General features: G+C 40.5%; 1 protein-coding gene across 1 annotated transcript in view; it reads right to left on the bottom strand.

Moving 5' to 3' along the window:
* Positions 1–13,736, bottom strand: part of LOC131475237 (hemicentin-1-like) — a 32,802-nt gene that overhangs the window by 12,440 nt on the left and 6,626 nt on the right. Inside the window, exons 7-14 of the mRNA XM_058653212.1 lie at positions 13,318–13,581; positions 12,470–12,631; positions 11,916–12,131; positions 10,588–10,830; positions 7,669–7,864; positions 3,627–3,643; positions 2,153–2,434; positions 252–575 (exon numbers count right to left, since the gene is read on the bottom strand). Coding sequence (XP_058509195.1) covers positions 252–575; positions 2,153–2,434; positions 3,627–3,643; positions 7,669–7,864; positions 10,588–10,830; positions 11,916–12,131; positions 12,470–12,631; positions 13,318–13,581 — 1,704 coding nt within the window. The remainder of the gene's footprint in view (positions 1–251; positions 576–2,152; positions 2,435–3,626; positions 3,644–7,668; positions 7,865–10,587; positions 10,831–11,915; positions 12,132–12,469; positions 12,632–13,317; positions 13,582–13,736) is intronic.

Here is a 13,736-nt window from a genome sequence, read left to right as displayed (position 1 = left end):
TATAGTCACTTAAATCGTGTCTCGATTTTTACTGCCAAGTGCACAAGATTAATTTCGGAAGTTGTTCAAATAGCCAAAGTCAATGCTCTTATTTTGAAGGCCAGGGTGAAAGGTAGCGATGTCGGGTAAGAGGACATCACTTACATATCACTTAGTTTGTTCGGCCCTAAAGAGTGATTTCTTTTTAAATTTCCCGCGTGAGGCAGAGGTGCGTTTCCATAGAAACACGAAAGCGGGTGCTCAGAACTCACACAGTACGGTCAATGAATGTGCCTTGGACCTAGTCGTGGGCAGTTCGGCTCCCGTCGGCATCACGTTGAGCTTTGCCTCGCACCAGACCTGAGCTCCGTTATCTTCTCTGTTGACCCTCATGAAGTAGACGGATGACTTGTTGACCGGAGACTGAATGGGCTCCTTGAATGTCTCCGAGTGGACCTTGTTCCCCTTGTGCCAGTACACAGTGAGGTCCTGTGCCGGCGCGACATTTGTAACGTCACACTGCACTTGATACGTTGAACCCTCCACCATCGAACCGGTCTGAGTCAGCACGGTCATGGAGACACTGTCTGGCAATTCTGGGAAAACATGAAGCAAAACACAACGTTCAGTTGTTACAAATGTTTTAAGGGTATAGTTGAGAAAGGCATTGTTTTAAGAAACGGCTCCAAAACAAACAACCCCCCCCCCAAAATGACTCTAAAAGCTGTAGTATATATGCCAGGCCTGTATGTGGAGCTGTAACATTGAACAGTATCTCGACCACATCAAGCTGATACAGTCATTTTTGACACCTTTTTAATAAAAGCTGTTCACAACCCATTTGTGATGATGCATTTACCCCCGAGTATTTTCTAGCTATTTCCATTTGTGGTCGGGACTGACGACGTTCTGAGCTCAGATTTCTGACAGCGGTTTTTAAATCTCATCTTCTTAAAACACGTCTTTTCCTTTGGTTTTTTTAGGGATTAGGGATGAGTCGATACGATACTCAGTATCAGTCTGATACAAAAGAACCCCAAAATGTTCAGTGGTATCAAATGGTTTAGGGGATTATTGAGGTAAGTTTGTTCTTTCCCATTTTCACCACCTACAGAAACAGAACTCTTCTGTTTTTACACTCTAATATCGCTTTTCCACTATACAGTACAGTTCCAGCACAACTTGGCACGGCGCGGCTCGACCCAACTCGGTTTGGTATCGTGTTCCCTTACTATAGTACCTCCTCAACGTGGGTGGAGTCGTCGTAGCACGGCTGCATAACACTGCCGTGACGTTGTTTTAAACACGACACAAACACACAAACTAGTGACGAAAGCAAAGCTGTTCGTTTTCTATGTAACGGAATCATTAGAATCAGTTCTTTAAAAATATTTGTTCACAGAATCGTTCACTACTTCCTGCATGAATCCGTCTGACACAGTCACTGAACGCTAAATACCACGGAGCGCTATCGCTAAATACTGTCGCTTAATACACCAGACTCCTCTGTGAAATATTTACAATTTAGAAAATATCGGAGATTAACGCATATTTTACGTCTTTTTAGCTGATCTAGAGTTCGGCATTGTACGGTTTGATTCTCGTGTCGGATTCTCGTGGCACTTGTGACTCTTCCAGTGACGACACTCTCTGACCAATCAATCAGTGGCCGACAGTCTGTTGACGTCACATCGACGAACCTCACCAGAGCAGGAACAAAAAAAAAGCACCAGATTAGAGCTGCAACTAATGATTTTTCTTCATAATCGATTAATCTGTCGATTATTTTCACGATTAATCGAGTAATGGTTTGGTCCATAAAACATCAGAAAATGCTGTGTTTGTCAAACCTGGAAATAATGACGTTCTCGAACGTTTTGTTTTCGTCCACAAACCAAAATGATTTCCATTTTTTTATGGTTTCCATGTTTTATGGAGCAAAGACACTAGAAAATATTCACATTTAAGAAGCTGAAACAATCCGAATTCTTGCTTTAATCATGAATAGTAATAGTTGTCGATTAATAATCGATGAGTTGTTTCAGCTCTACACCAGATACCAGGTACTATCACTAACGGAAACTGTGTAGTGGAAAAGCGCCATAAACCTCATACAACCATCTTTTTGTCTCGCCTTCTTCACAGCACCAGATGAATGAATGAATGTACTTACTATAAACCTTGACCGGCAGCCGTTCAATACACTGAATGTCGCTGAAGTGGTTGATGTAGCACATGGCGTCAAACGACCACTGGCTGACTTTGTCGATTTTTAGCGCAAGGAACGAGAAGCCTTGCTGGAATCCTATGCCGCCGAGTGGAGACTCCCAGCCTATTCCCTTCGACTGGTTGGACGACGAGCTGCAGTTGGCGGAGATCGAGTCTCCGTACGCCACGACGACCCGAGGAGGGCTCAGGTGGAGCTGACACATCTCATCGGCACTCACAAACGTTCCTGCAGACAGAGGAACACACAAAGGATCCGAGTGTAAGTCGTGTATTTAGAACTAAAGAACTAAAGATGGATTGTGTCTTTTCTATTAAACAGTCTGTTATCAGAAAATTAATTTGGTAGAAGTTGAAGTCACTTTTTAATAATAGTACCTGGAAGGTCATGGGTTCAATAACTGGCTCTATATGTTATTGAGCAAGACACTTAACCCCATGTTGCTGGGTGTGAATGGGTGAAAACTATAGTGTAAAGCAGCTCATCAAGACTAGAAAAGCTCTATATAAATACAGACCATAATACCAACTCTTCATCTTCTGATTTTATTTGGTAGTAATGAGTAACAAAGATAGTTAGAGGGAATGTAGTCGAGTAAAAGTTAAGAACAGATATGTGAATGTGGTACTTAAGTACAGTAACAACGTATTTGTACCGAGTTATATTACAACACTTCATACTCTCCAGGTACGGCTGTGCTCCCACAGTCAAAAAACACACAATCAATGAACAATAATACAATCATTCATTCATTGTGTCCAATGAATGACAGAACGTTCACTTAAGGTTGCAACACATTTGTGATGATGCATTCCCCACCTAACCTTTTCAAGCTATGTCGGAACTCGGACTTTACGAGGTCCTGAACTTGGATTTCGACATAGGAATCCATCTTCTTAAAAACAGACTTCTTTTTCTTTTGTTTTTGATGCAGTGTGAGATTGTGCTCTTTTTAAAAAGTGCATTATGAACATAAAATGGAATAAGTTGCCATGCAAATGCCAAACATTGCAGAAACAAAACAGCATTTGAGTGGGATTTATCTTTACATGAACCATTCCATTATCCTCTGCTGTTAAGTCTCGTGTGACATTTAATGGACATTTTACAACTCCTAAAATGTGTGTTGTGTTTAGCTGCTGCAGTTCCACTTAAATCCATAACAAAAGTGAAAGTTGGAATGAGCTGAGGGGAATTAAGGTCAGGTCAATGAGTTACAGTAGATGCCATAAATAATCCGTTGCTTACAATCCGATCAAATAAAGACATGAATGATCTTGAGCAGAGCAACGTGAGGCACACAATGGGCGTGGAGTAGTCGACGCTAAAACTCTCACTTTCTGCACTCATTAAAAAGCTTTATATGAATGTAGAACAACATAATGTGGGAATGAAATGATGAAAAAAACAAAAGATTTACCTGTACTCGCTATTACGCTGCCAAATATGAGAAGCCACATGTTTGTTCGTGCGTGCGGAAACCCGTAAAATACTAAAGATGATGAAAATGAAGTTATAAATGAGAAACTTTAGTGTCCCAGTTCAGCTCCTCGTCGTTAACGTGCAGTTTCTCTTTCACCTGGGGAGAAATCAAGAAGTCCAACGAGAGAGAGGGACTGGGTGATCGCGAGTGGTGCGTTCATGTGCATATTTCACTGCACGTAAATTCCCCTTACGTAAAAAAAAAAAAAAAGTACTCATGAGTTCGTCATGAGCAGCACACAGAGCGAAAGCGAGGGGGCGGATAAAAGTGAACAAATGTGGCTTTTTTTCAGGGAACAATTCGCAAGTGTTCAACTTTTACACAAGTAGGTTGATACCTGTTAGCTTAGCTTACCAGGCTAAATCAGCAGCGACATCTTGAAGTCATCAAGTCATCATCACTCGTTACGTCACTTTTACTGTCGGACACTGATTTATGTTACACACACTAAGCGTTTATATTTCTCACACAAAACAGTTCCAGCTGTGGATTTTTTTTCTAGTGTCATATTACTCTTTCCTATAGTTTTTCCCGACTGAACCGGAAGGCAGCAACAAAACGGCTCCATAGAGGTTGTAAAAGACGGTACTTCCCAAAGTGTGGGGCGCGGCCTTCTAGTGGGCATTAGCGGTATTGCAGGCTGGCCTCAGCCTAGATCAGAGGCCTCTGATCTGGGGGCCACATGACCTGAGAAAGTGTGGGGAAAAGACATAATAATATAATGCACAAAATAATAGCAATAACAACATTTCTTTGACAATATTCAGTATATCATTTCAATATAAAAGTGTTTATTTTGATATGGAACGATACCTAGTTCAGAATAAAAGACATTTGTCATGCAAAAAAAACATAGGGCCAACGAGCCATGAGTTTGAGACCTCTGTAGTACTGATACTTATCACAACATACTGTATACTTTATTTTCTTTATTTTTTTAACGATACATGTTGTTTATTTGCAAAAACAACATATGTCTTTTCACAAAATGGTCACCCCAGTTGTGTCTTTTTTATCATTATAGTGAAACCTAATGATAGTAGGGACAAAATGTTTTTATTTTAATGTTGTCTGTTTGCTTCTACAGTATGCTATATTCTTACAAATGTATAAATCAAGTATTTGCAGAATTTGTTTTATGGGCCACAAATGCTCCGAGGTTTGGAAGGGCTCTCATATCGGACTAAAAAATGACTAAATAAATAAATGACAATAAAAGTGTGTAAAATGATGGATCCATAAAGTATGTTGATTTTTGTTGTTACTTGTCGTCCCTGCTGCTCTGATGTGGATTTACCTCTGATTTAATATCAATATTGCTTCAAAACCACTCAGATTTTTTAATTATATTGACCCCTACCACTGATATTTTATGACTGCATGAACACACTCAACACCAAAGCGATTTTGTCTGAAAAGGCCACATTTTAATAGTAAAATAGTGTTTGTTTTTTACAGCAGTATTCACAAATACATTACAATGTTTTCATGTCCCCGTCAACACAGTCGGGACTTCCAAAGCAACCATCTCGTCCAGCTTGCGGCAAATGTCCCTTTTTTTTCCCCTCATAAATAAATATAAAACATGTTTTTAATTTACATTAATAAAATATCCTGAATATACAGTTACTGACAGGCTACAATGCCCACAGTCTTTTCATACAAAAGCATACAATTGTGAAACAAGACAGTCCCCCAAATCCCCACCCGCAAAGGCCGGAGCCTGACACTGACAAAAGTGACAAACAGATAATAGTGAGAGGAACAAGGAACAATTCACACTCAATGAAGAAGCAAAAGCGGATGTTCACACGTTCAGTATCACACCTTCAGTATCACACCTTCAGATCTTGTGTGCTTGTGTGGGGGGTCAAGAGTTGAGCAGAGAACTTCCTGTTATTCATGTGACTGAAAACCACAGCAGCAGCAGCAGCGGCAGCAGCAGCAGCGTTATGGCTATAATATTCACTTTTAATGATTTCTATGTTACATGGAGCAAAGAAACCAGTAAATATTCACGTTTAAGAAGCTGAAAATAAATCAGAAAACCAGTTTTAACTGTTGATTATCAAAATGACATTTTCTCTCATATTTTACCGTTTACAAGTCTGTCTGTCTATCTTGTTATTTCTATGGTAATCACTAAGTAATAGCTTGGTAATAACAGAGGGACAGAAAATGATGATTTTTTTTATCAAAATATGACCTCCAAATTACAAATAATCGACCATACTGTTGCAGTACTGTTAACTGAATGTGCTTCTGAAGAAATAGAGGACTTTTCCTCTCGTCATCAAATGAGTCAATGTGGTGGTAAAACTGGAAAAAATGTGTCACTGCATCTGACTCACACAATTCATCATGCGTGAACTTCAAACAGTAAAAAGATACAGTGTCAACACATATTGGTGAAGTTGCATGTTGCGGCCCGAAAATCCCCTCACCCCACCTCACCCTCCCCTTCCGAATGTGCTAGAGCCATGGTTCTCAAACTGTGGTACGTGTACCACCAGTGGTACGCGAGCTTCCTCTGGTGGTACTTGGAGGGAAATCAGAAATACCGATACCCTAGTATACTGTACATACTAGAGTATGTAATCTGACTAAACCGGCGTGTGAAGCATATGTGAGGAAGAGGAGGATGATGATGAGAGAACAAATGATCTCATCGGGTATAAATGTGCCTCCTTTGAAGTGTCCGCAGTTGACTTTGCTCGACCTAGTTACACCACTGTATTTTAACCAGGGTCCCCACATCTTGGTTGACATCAAATTCAGGGATTTTTCCAAGGAATTTCCAGGACCAATTCCCTCAAATTCAAGGACCGGATGTGCTTAAGACGCAGCTTAAGATGGGAGGGCAACTTGGCATCCACTTTTATTGATTTGCATCACGCTCTGCATCTGGACAAGTGATGTTGGTCAAAGTCAATCTTTGTAATTTCCTTTGGTGAGACAGAGATCTTGGAATTTTGCTCTCTCCTGCTTAACGTTACTCGCTCATTGTTATGAACAGGATCTCAGGTCAAGGACAGAGACAGTGGACAGTGTCCACAACACCTCTAGTAATCACAACTCCACGTTTGTTCTGCGTCTACGTACATCAAGCAATGCAGGGCATGAAACAGTAGGCGGGGCGTTAACAAACAAGGGTCACATTTACCTAAATATCAACTTCACTTCTTTCTTGCACAAAGTTCAAGCACTTTCAATGACCCGTGTCTATTTAGGGTGATTTTCAAAAAACTTTCCAAGGATTTCAAGGACCTGTGGGAACCCTGTTTGACGTTGTCAATAATGGTGTGATTTCCAAAGATCAATATTTTCTAGGGTGGTATAAAAAGTTTCAGAACCTATGTACGAATACATATAATCAGGCGATTGTATGCTTACAGAAAATTAAGTACAATAATTACTGCCAAATTAAAATAATTGGACCAAAATTTTACAAACTGGACCTTTAAGGACAGAGTTCATGTCTGAAAACAGCTTTAGGAATCTGGGGTTGAGTAAATATAAAAGGGGCAGGACTAAAAATAAATAAAAACACATTCATAATCACGTCAGTTTGTGTATGTGAACATATGTCCAGGCAGGGTCTCTGACAAACCAGAGAAAACATATCTTTAGTCCACTCTTTTTTTTCTCTTTCCAGTGAAGACAGGTAGAATCCAGTAGTAAAAATCATAAAATGTACATCTCAAAGCCACGGCTGCTTAAATCATTCAGTGACAGTAAGATAGGGAAATAAACATGAGGATAACAGCATTTTCCAGACAGTCCGGTGAGAGCCTGCTGTTACTCTGACACGACTGATGGTGGCGGCAGAGAGAGAGAGAGAGAGAGAGAGAGAGAGAGAGAGAGAGAGAGAGAGAGAGAGAGAGAGAGAGAGAGAGAGAGAGAGAGAGAGAGAGAGAGTGATGCGGCTCATTCACAGCGGTCAGCGGTCCGCTCTGTGGACATGGTCAACCGCTAAGACAGTTTCGTCATAGGTAACTGTGTGTCCCAGCCATTGTGAGCCACGTTACCATTGTGTGTGCTGAGTTTGGGGTTTTTAAGGTTGTAGTGCCGCATCCTGGTGTTCTTGTAGTAGATGGAGAAAATGAAGACGAAGATGATGGAGATGGCGATGACTGCGATGGCCACGAATCCAGCTATGAGCGGCAGGTGGTCCACTGTGATGACAGCAAATAACAAACATATTAATGTGGGGGGAAAAAAACTGCTCTCTGTTCCTAACATGCAAAAGTTTTCCTCTAAGCATGCAAGGGCATACTGTAAATATCAAGCTCATGCAGCACATATTTTGTTAACTTATGGCAATTTTCCATTATACAGTTCTAGCACGGCTCAGCTCGACTTAACTCGAATTTTTTGTCTTCCAATGAGAGACAGTTCCTGGTACCTGCTGGTGCTTTTCTTTAGTACCTGCTCTAGCGAGGTTCCAAGCAACCTGAGCCGATACTAAAACGTGAACAGACTGGCGGCCACTGATTGGTCAGAGAGTGTCGTCACTGGAAGAGTCATGAGCGCAACGTCCGACACAGGAATCAAAGCGAACAATGCTGAACTGTAGATCAGTTAAAAAGACTTCACAAAGTCACATAAAGAAGTGTACTAAGGTGCCAAAAATGCCCAAACATGGCAGTAGAATAAGGTGTCAAAAACAGTGTGGTATGGCGTCAAAAATGTTACAAAAACAGTGTACTAAAGCTTCAAAAACGTGTTAATGTCTAACATTTAGCAAGGACCTTTCTAAAAATCTTAATATTTTACAGAGGAGTCTGGTGTATTTTGCGACAGATCTGCTGAAAGCCAGCGATCGTGAGCCAAAATCACAACCCGTTCAGTCGCATTTCAGTTCAGTAACTATGTCAGACGGAGTCTGCGCTCCAGTCATGCAGGAACGATCCTCTTTACAAATCTTTTTAATGAATTCCAATGATTCAGTTAGACTGAAAACCACTGCTTTGACCGTCACGAGTTTGTGTGTTTGTGTCACGTATAAAACATCATCACAGCAGTTTTTACGGAACCATGCTATGAAGACCCCAACCACGTTGAGGAGGTCATTTGAATTAATGGAAAACAACATGACTGATACCAAATTGAGTAGAGCCAAGTAGTGCTAAAACAGTATCATACTCATGCATTCCACTTGCAGTCGGAACTCCGAATATCCAAGATAATAGCGAATGCCACGAAATCGGGATTTCCAACTTGGAGCGACTTCACCGATCCCAACATTTGATTCCAAGATGGTTGCCAGCATATAAACACAGCTACTTTTACCGTGATTAGCACTTCCGTCGCATTTCTTTCACAGATCGTACACAATAGTGCTGCTGTTCCATTTTTAACCGTAGACATGTTGCTAAGCTGTTTGTGTAAAATACCACATAGAGCGTTGTTATTGACTAGTATTGCTAACAATGGCGAGCAAAATACACTATATGGACTTAAATATTTGGCCACACCTGTTAAGCATTGAATTCAGATGTTTCACTCAAACTTATCTGCAATGAATGACAATTTTAACACTTCAACATACCGAGACATTGTGGCAACAGTTTGAGGAAGAAACTTTTCTATTCCAGCATGGACTATAAAGACATTTGACTTTGAGTTTTGTGTGGAAGAACTTGACAGGCCTGAACAGAGACCTGACCTCAACCCCATCGAGCACCTTTGGGATGAACAGGAGTTTGTAAGCCAGGCCTTCTCGCCCAACATCAGTGCCTGACCTCATTAATGCTCTGCTGAATGAAAAATTCACACAGAAAACACTTGAGGAAATTCTTCCAAGAAGAAGTGTGGAAGTGTGTTAGTGCTGCAAAAGGGGGGTCAAATCCATATTAAAGTACTGTATAAGTATTTGAATACGTTACTACAGTCCCTACAGTGGTGTAATGGTATCCAAATAGTTTTGGCCATATAGTGTATGTTCGCATCCCCCACCCCCCCCACCCGATTTCTCAACTGGAATGCGGTGATCTTATCTTATAACAATCACAAGAATGAAATATAATAAAATAAAAAATACTTGAATGTCGAGTCTCCAGTTTGTAAATACCCTCAGATGAGAATCGATAGACGCATGCGCTTCATACATGGCAAATGAGTCGAGGCAATGTCTTCATCTCTCAGAGATGAAGAGAGAGGTGGTTCTATGACATCATCATTTCACCAAAGTTGCATATTGGTCGTATACACGAAAACACAAGTTTTCAAACACAAGTCCCCTTTTCCAAGAATAGTATTTTGGGGTCCCAAGACGGTCCCGCGTGGATGAAAAGTCGAAACAATACAGGACTTCTCGCTTGAACAGACCCTCGGATAGCTTAATTTTATTTATGCTGAAGGTTATTGTGGAATTATTGAGCAATAAACATACTGTAGGTTGTCTACCCCACCTACTCTATAATCAGTGGTGAGACAGGCAGATAGAGGCTTATATAGAGGACTCATTTGTTACTGTTGTGATTAGGGGTGGGAATCACTACCTCATTGTACGATACGTGGTTATATTGCAGGACAATCATATAGCGATACATCACCATTTCAGTCTAACTGAAGAAAACAAAACGTGAAAAGTTAAAAGTGCTGTAAACATCCTCTTATATTATACATACTGTATATATATACTGTATGTATATACACATAATATATAAATATTTTGACCCACCCCTAGTTGTGACACATTGTTGAGATTAATAATAGGAAATAATTCCACTTAAGTTTATGTCTTCTTGTTGCCACCATCTCTTTATCAAACAGCTCTGACACAAGTCCTGTCATTCAAAATAATGGTAATACATTTCATTCTAATGCAATATGTTCCTGCTGAGATTGCACTTGTGTGTGAGTGAGTTTCTCTTGAAAGAGTTTTAATTGTTACCCTTTAGAATCACTTCGACCACGTGGAAGGCGGAGTCGACCTCGTTGGTGGCGTTGCAGGTGTAAAAGCCTGCCTCAGTCACGAGAAGCATGCCGTTGGACATGCGAGGCGCTTTGTCCGGGCTGTAGAGCCACTGGATCTTTGGAGGAGGGTGACCCTCGGCTTCACACACCAGCTCCTCGTGATAACCCGTGATCACTGGCACTGTGTTTGGAAGCTTTGTGGTGTTGATGACGGGCTTATCTGTTGAGACACAGAGACAAACAGTGTGTAAACAGTGTGAGGTCAAAGTTTTTACAACCTGTGAGCGGGGAGTACGGCTGCTACTCTCTTATTCATAATTCGATAATAGCTGTCATGGACCTTGCATGCTGCAGTATCATAGACCATTTGAAGTATGACACCATATAATCCAGTAGAGTGTGCAGGTACGATTTTTGCCATATCATATGACAGTATATATTGCACTATATTATATCGTGATAAGGAATCTGTGATGACTTTTCCTGGTTTTAAAGGCTGTTGCATTGAAAATCATCATATAACATTTTATGGATTTGTGAAATACACAAAATATTATCAATTAAACATAGAATCGACTGTTTAATTGAAATTATGATGTTTTGTCTACAAACCAAAATGCTTCAGTTTTTAATGATTTCTTGGAGCAAAGAAACCATAAAATATTCACATTTAAGAAGCTGAAAAGTTAGGAAACTTGTTTCAATAAAAAAACAACAAAAAAACACTAAAACTGATTAATCGGTGATTCAAACAGTTGACAATGAATTTCGATCAATAATAGATTATTTGAGTAATTGTTTCAGCCCTATTTCGTTTAACATTAAAAAGCCAAAAAAATAAACCAGGTTATGACCATAAATGAAAGGTAACAACTGTATTTTTAGATCATGTTTTTACAGATCATAAAAAGTAGATATCTCATTTAAGAGTGTATTTACAGTGTATTGTCAATCTCCTTTGAGAAGCACAGACATCCCAAGAGAAAACTGAAGACTCTTAAATGTGGATATTTTCTTGTTTCTTTGCTCCATGTAACAAAGAAATCATTAAAATTCAAAAAGCAAACAAAGCAAGACATTTGAGGAACATCATAGTTTCACTGATCAACATTTTCTGGACCAAACAACTTATCTGTTAGTTGACAGATTAATCCATACTGAAAACAATCACTAACTGCAGCTCTGCGGCCAAAAAATGTCACACAGCGGACTTTAAACCTGCCGCCAGTGATTATGTTGTTTTTCTAATTTCCTGTCCATTGTTCTAGTAACGAAGTGGAGAGGGTGACGTAAATGTGATCTCACAGTGGACAGTGACGTTGACAGGATTGGACACTTCTGGAGAGAGCTTCAATCCGTTATGTCCCAGGTCCAGGAGAGCCTCACATCTGAACTCTGCTCTGTTGTGCTTTCTGTCCAGCCTCACGCTGATGGTTGACGACACGCTGAGCGGATGTCTGAGCTCGCCAATGTCGCAGTTTGTGCCGTTCTTTGGGACACAGTCCATCAGCCGCATTGAACCTGTAGGACAAATTAAAGACTTAAGCATTATTAAATATTATTTATCATAAAGATACGAGTCCGATTGGTAGGAGAACAGGTCTTTGTACGGGCTACTTTCATGGTATCGTGAGCCATGTATCGCGCATCGTGAGGTACCCTGTGAGTCCAACAGTAATCACCATAACAAACAATCAAGGTGTAGACAAATGCAAAGACATAATAATCAGGATTAACGATCAGATGATGATCGTTACACGATCACCTACACTAGATGATTATTTCACTCCACTTTCTTTCATAGTTGCTGAAAGATTTCCTCGACGTCTCAAGAAAAGGCACATCATGGAATATGCTACCTTTGATAAGAGGTTCCACGGTGTCGTTCCCATGATACCAGCGCACAGTGACATTCTGTGCAGGAGCAACTCTGATTACGTCACACCGCAGCTGGAGCTCCTCGCCCTCAACCAGTGAGCTCAAGTTATGCACAGGAAGGATGGAGACGCTGTCTGGGGTTTCTACAAAGATCATTAAAAAAAGAAGAAGAAAAAAAAGGATTAAATCAGGAATTAAAGGGAAAGTGGTTGCATGAGGCATTGACACATGAACCAGTCTGAGACAGGGATGTTTTAGACACAAGGAAAAACTCATTTTAGCCACTTAACAAAATCTATACCGGTTCAAGAACTAGTTTTCTCCTTGTTAAACAGCCTTTTCTGACAAGAAACTAAAGTTTGTTTCACTTTGCAAAGTGCTCACAACTCCACAGACAAAATCTGATATTTTACATCATGGCGCATAAAGGTTTTTTTAATCACTGCTGCCTCCACATGCAAGTTCAAAAGTGTTATTTTGTGATTTAGCTGTTTGAAATCAGTCATTTCAGTTTATTTTAGTGACACAAGCGTAACAAATGAAGCAGCAGTAGACCACCAGCTCCTGTGTCCCTGTGAGCTTAAAACGCTTGCTTTTTGTACGGACTTTGGTAGGTGAGAGTGAGTGGTTTACAAACTGGGTTTCCAGTCATATAAAGCAGGCTATCAGTGAGATAAAGTGGCAGGTGAAGATTTCAGGAGGAAGACTTTACTAGGTTAAAAATGTGTTGGCAACCAGCCTCAGGCTACCTCATATAACCACACTCAACAACAATCCTTTTTAAATATCAATAACAGCGAAAGAACAACAAGAAACTATAAATACATACTGTAGAGAGTGAAGCTTAAATCTTTTTTGCAAGGTGGTAATCCCCGAAATTTTGCAGTACAGGCGGGCCTTGGGTCCCAGTCAACATTGGTGTCAGCACGCCATTCTTTAGCAAATATTTGGCCCCGCACGTCCTGCCACTTTATGTCTGCGCCATTATTGGCACCAATGGGCGTCGGTTTGCACACTGCAGTCTCGCTCCTTCCTTTGTAAGGTATTACCATCCTTTGTGGAGTTATTTCAATGGGACATTCTTGCCCGGCACCTGTGGAGCACAGAGTGATAAAATGTTATTCCAAATATGTTTTCACCACACACCATATGCATTATGCCAACAACACAACGGTGCTGTGGTCAAAAAGTGTTGAAAGAAGGCCTTGCGAGTGTAGAACAAAAGCTGTGGCTGAGGAGGTAATGGCA

The sequence above is a fragment of the Solea solea genome, chromosome 16 (assembly GCF_958295425.1).
Source record: "Solea solea chromosome 16, fSolSol10.1, whole genome shotgun sequence".
Classification (NCBI taxonomy): domain Eukaryota; kingdom Metazoa; phylum Chordata; class Actinopteri; order Pleuronectiformes; family Soleidae; genus Solea; species Solea solea.
This window is presented reverse-complemented; position numbering and strand designations above follow the sequence as displayed.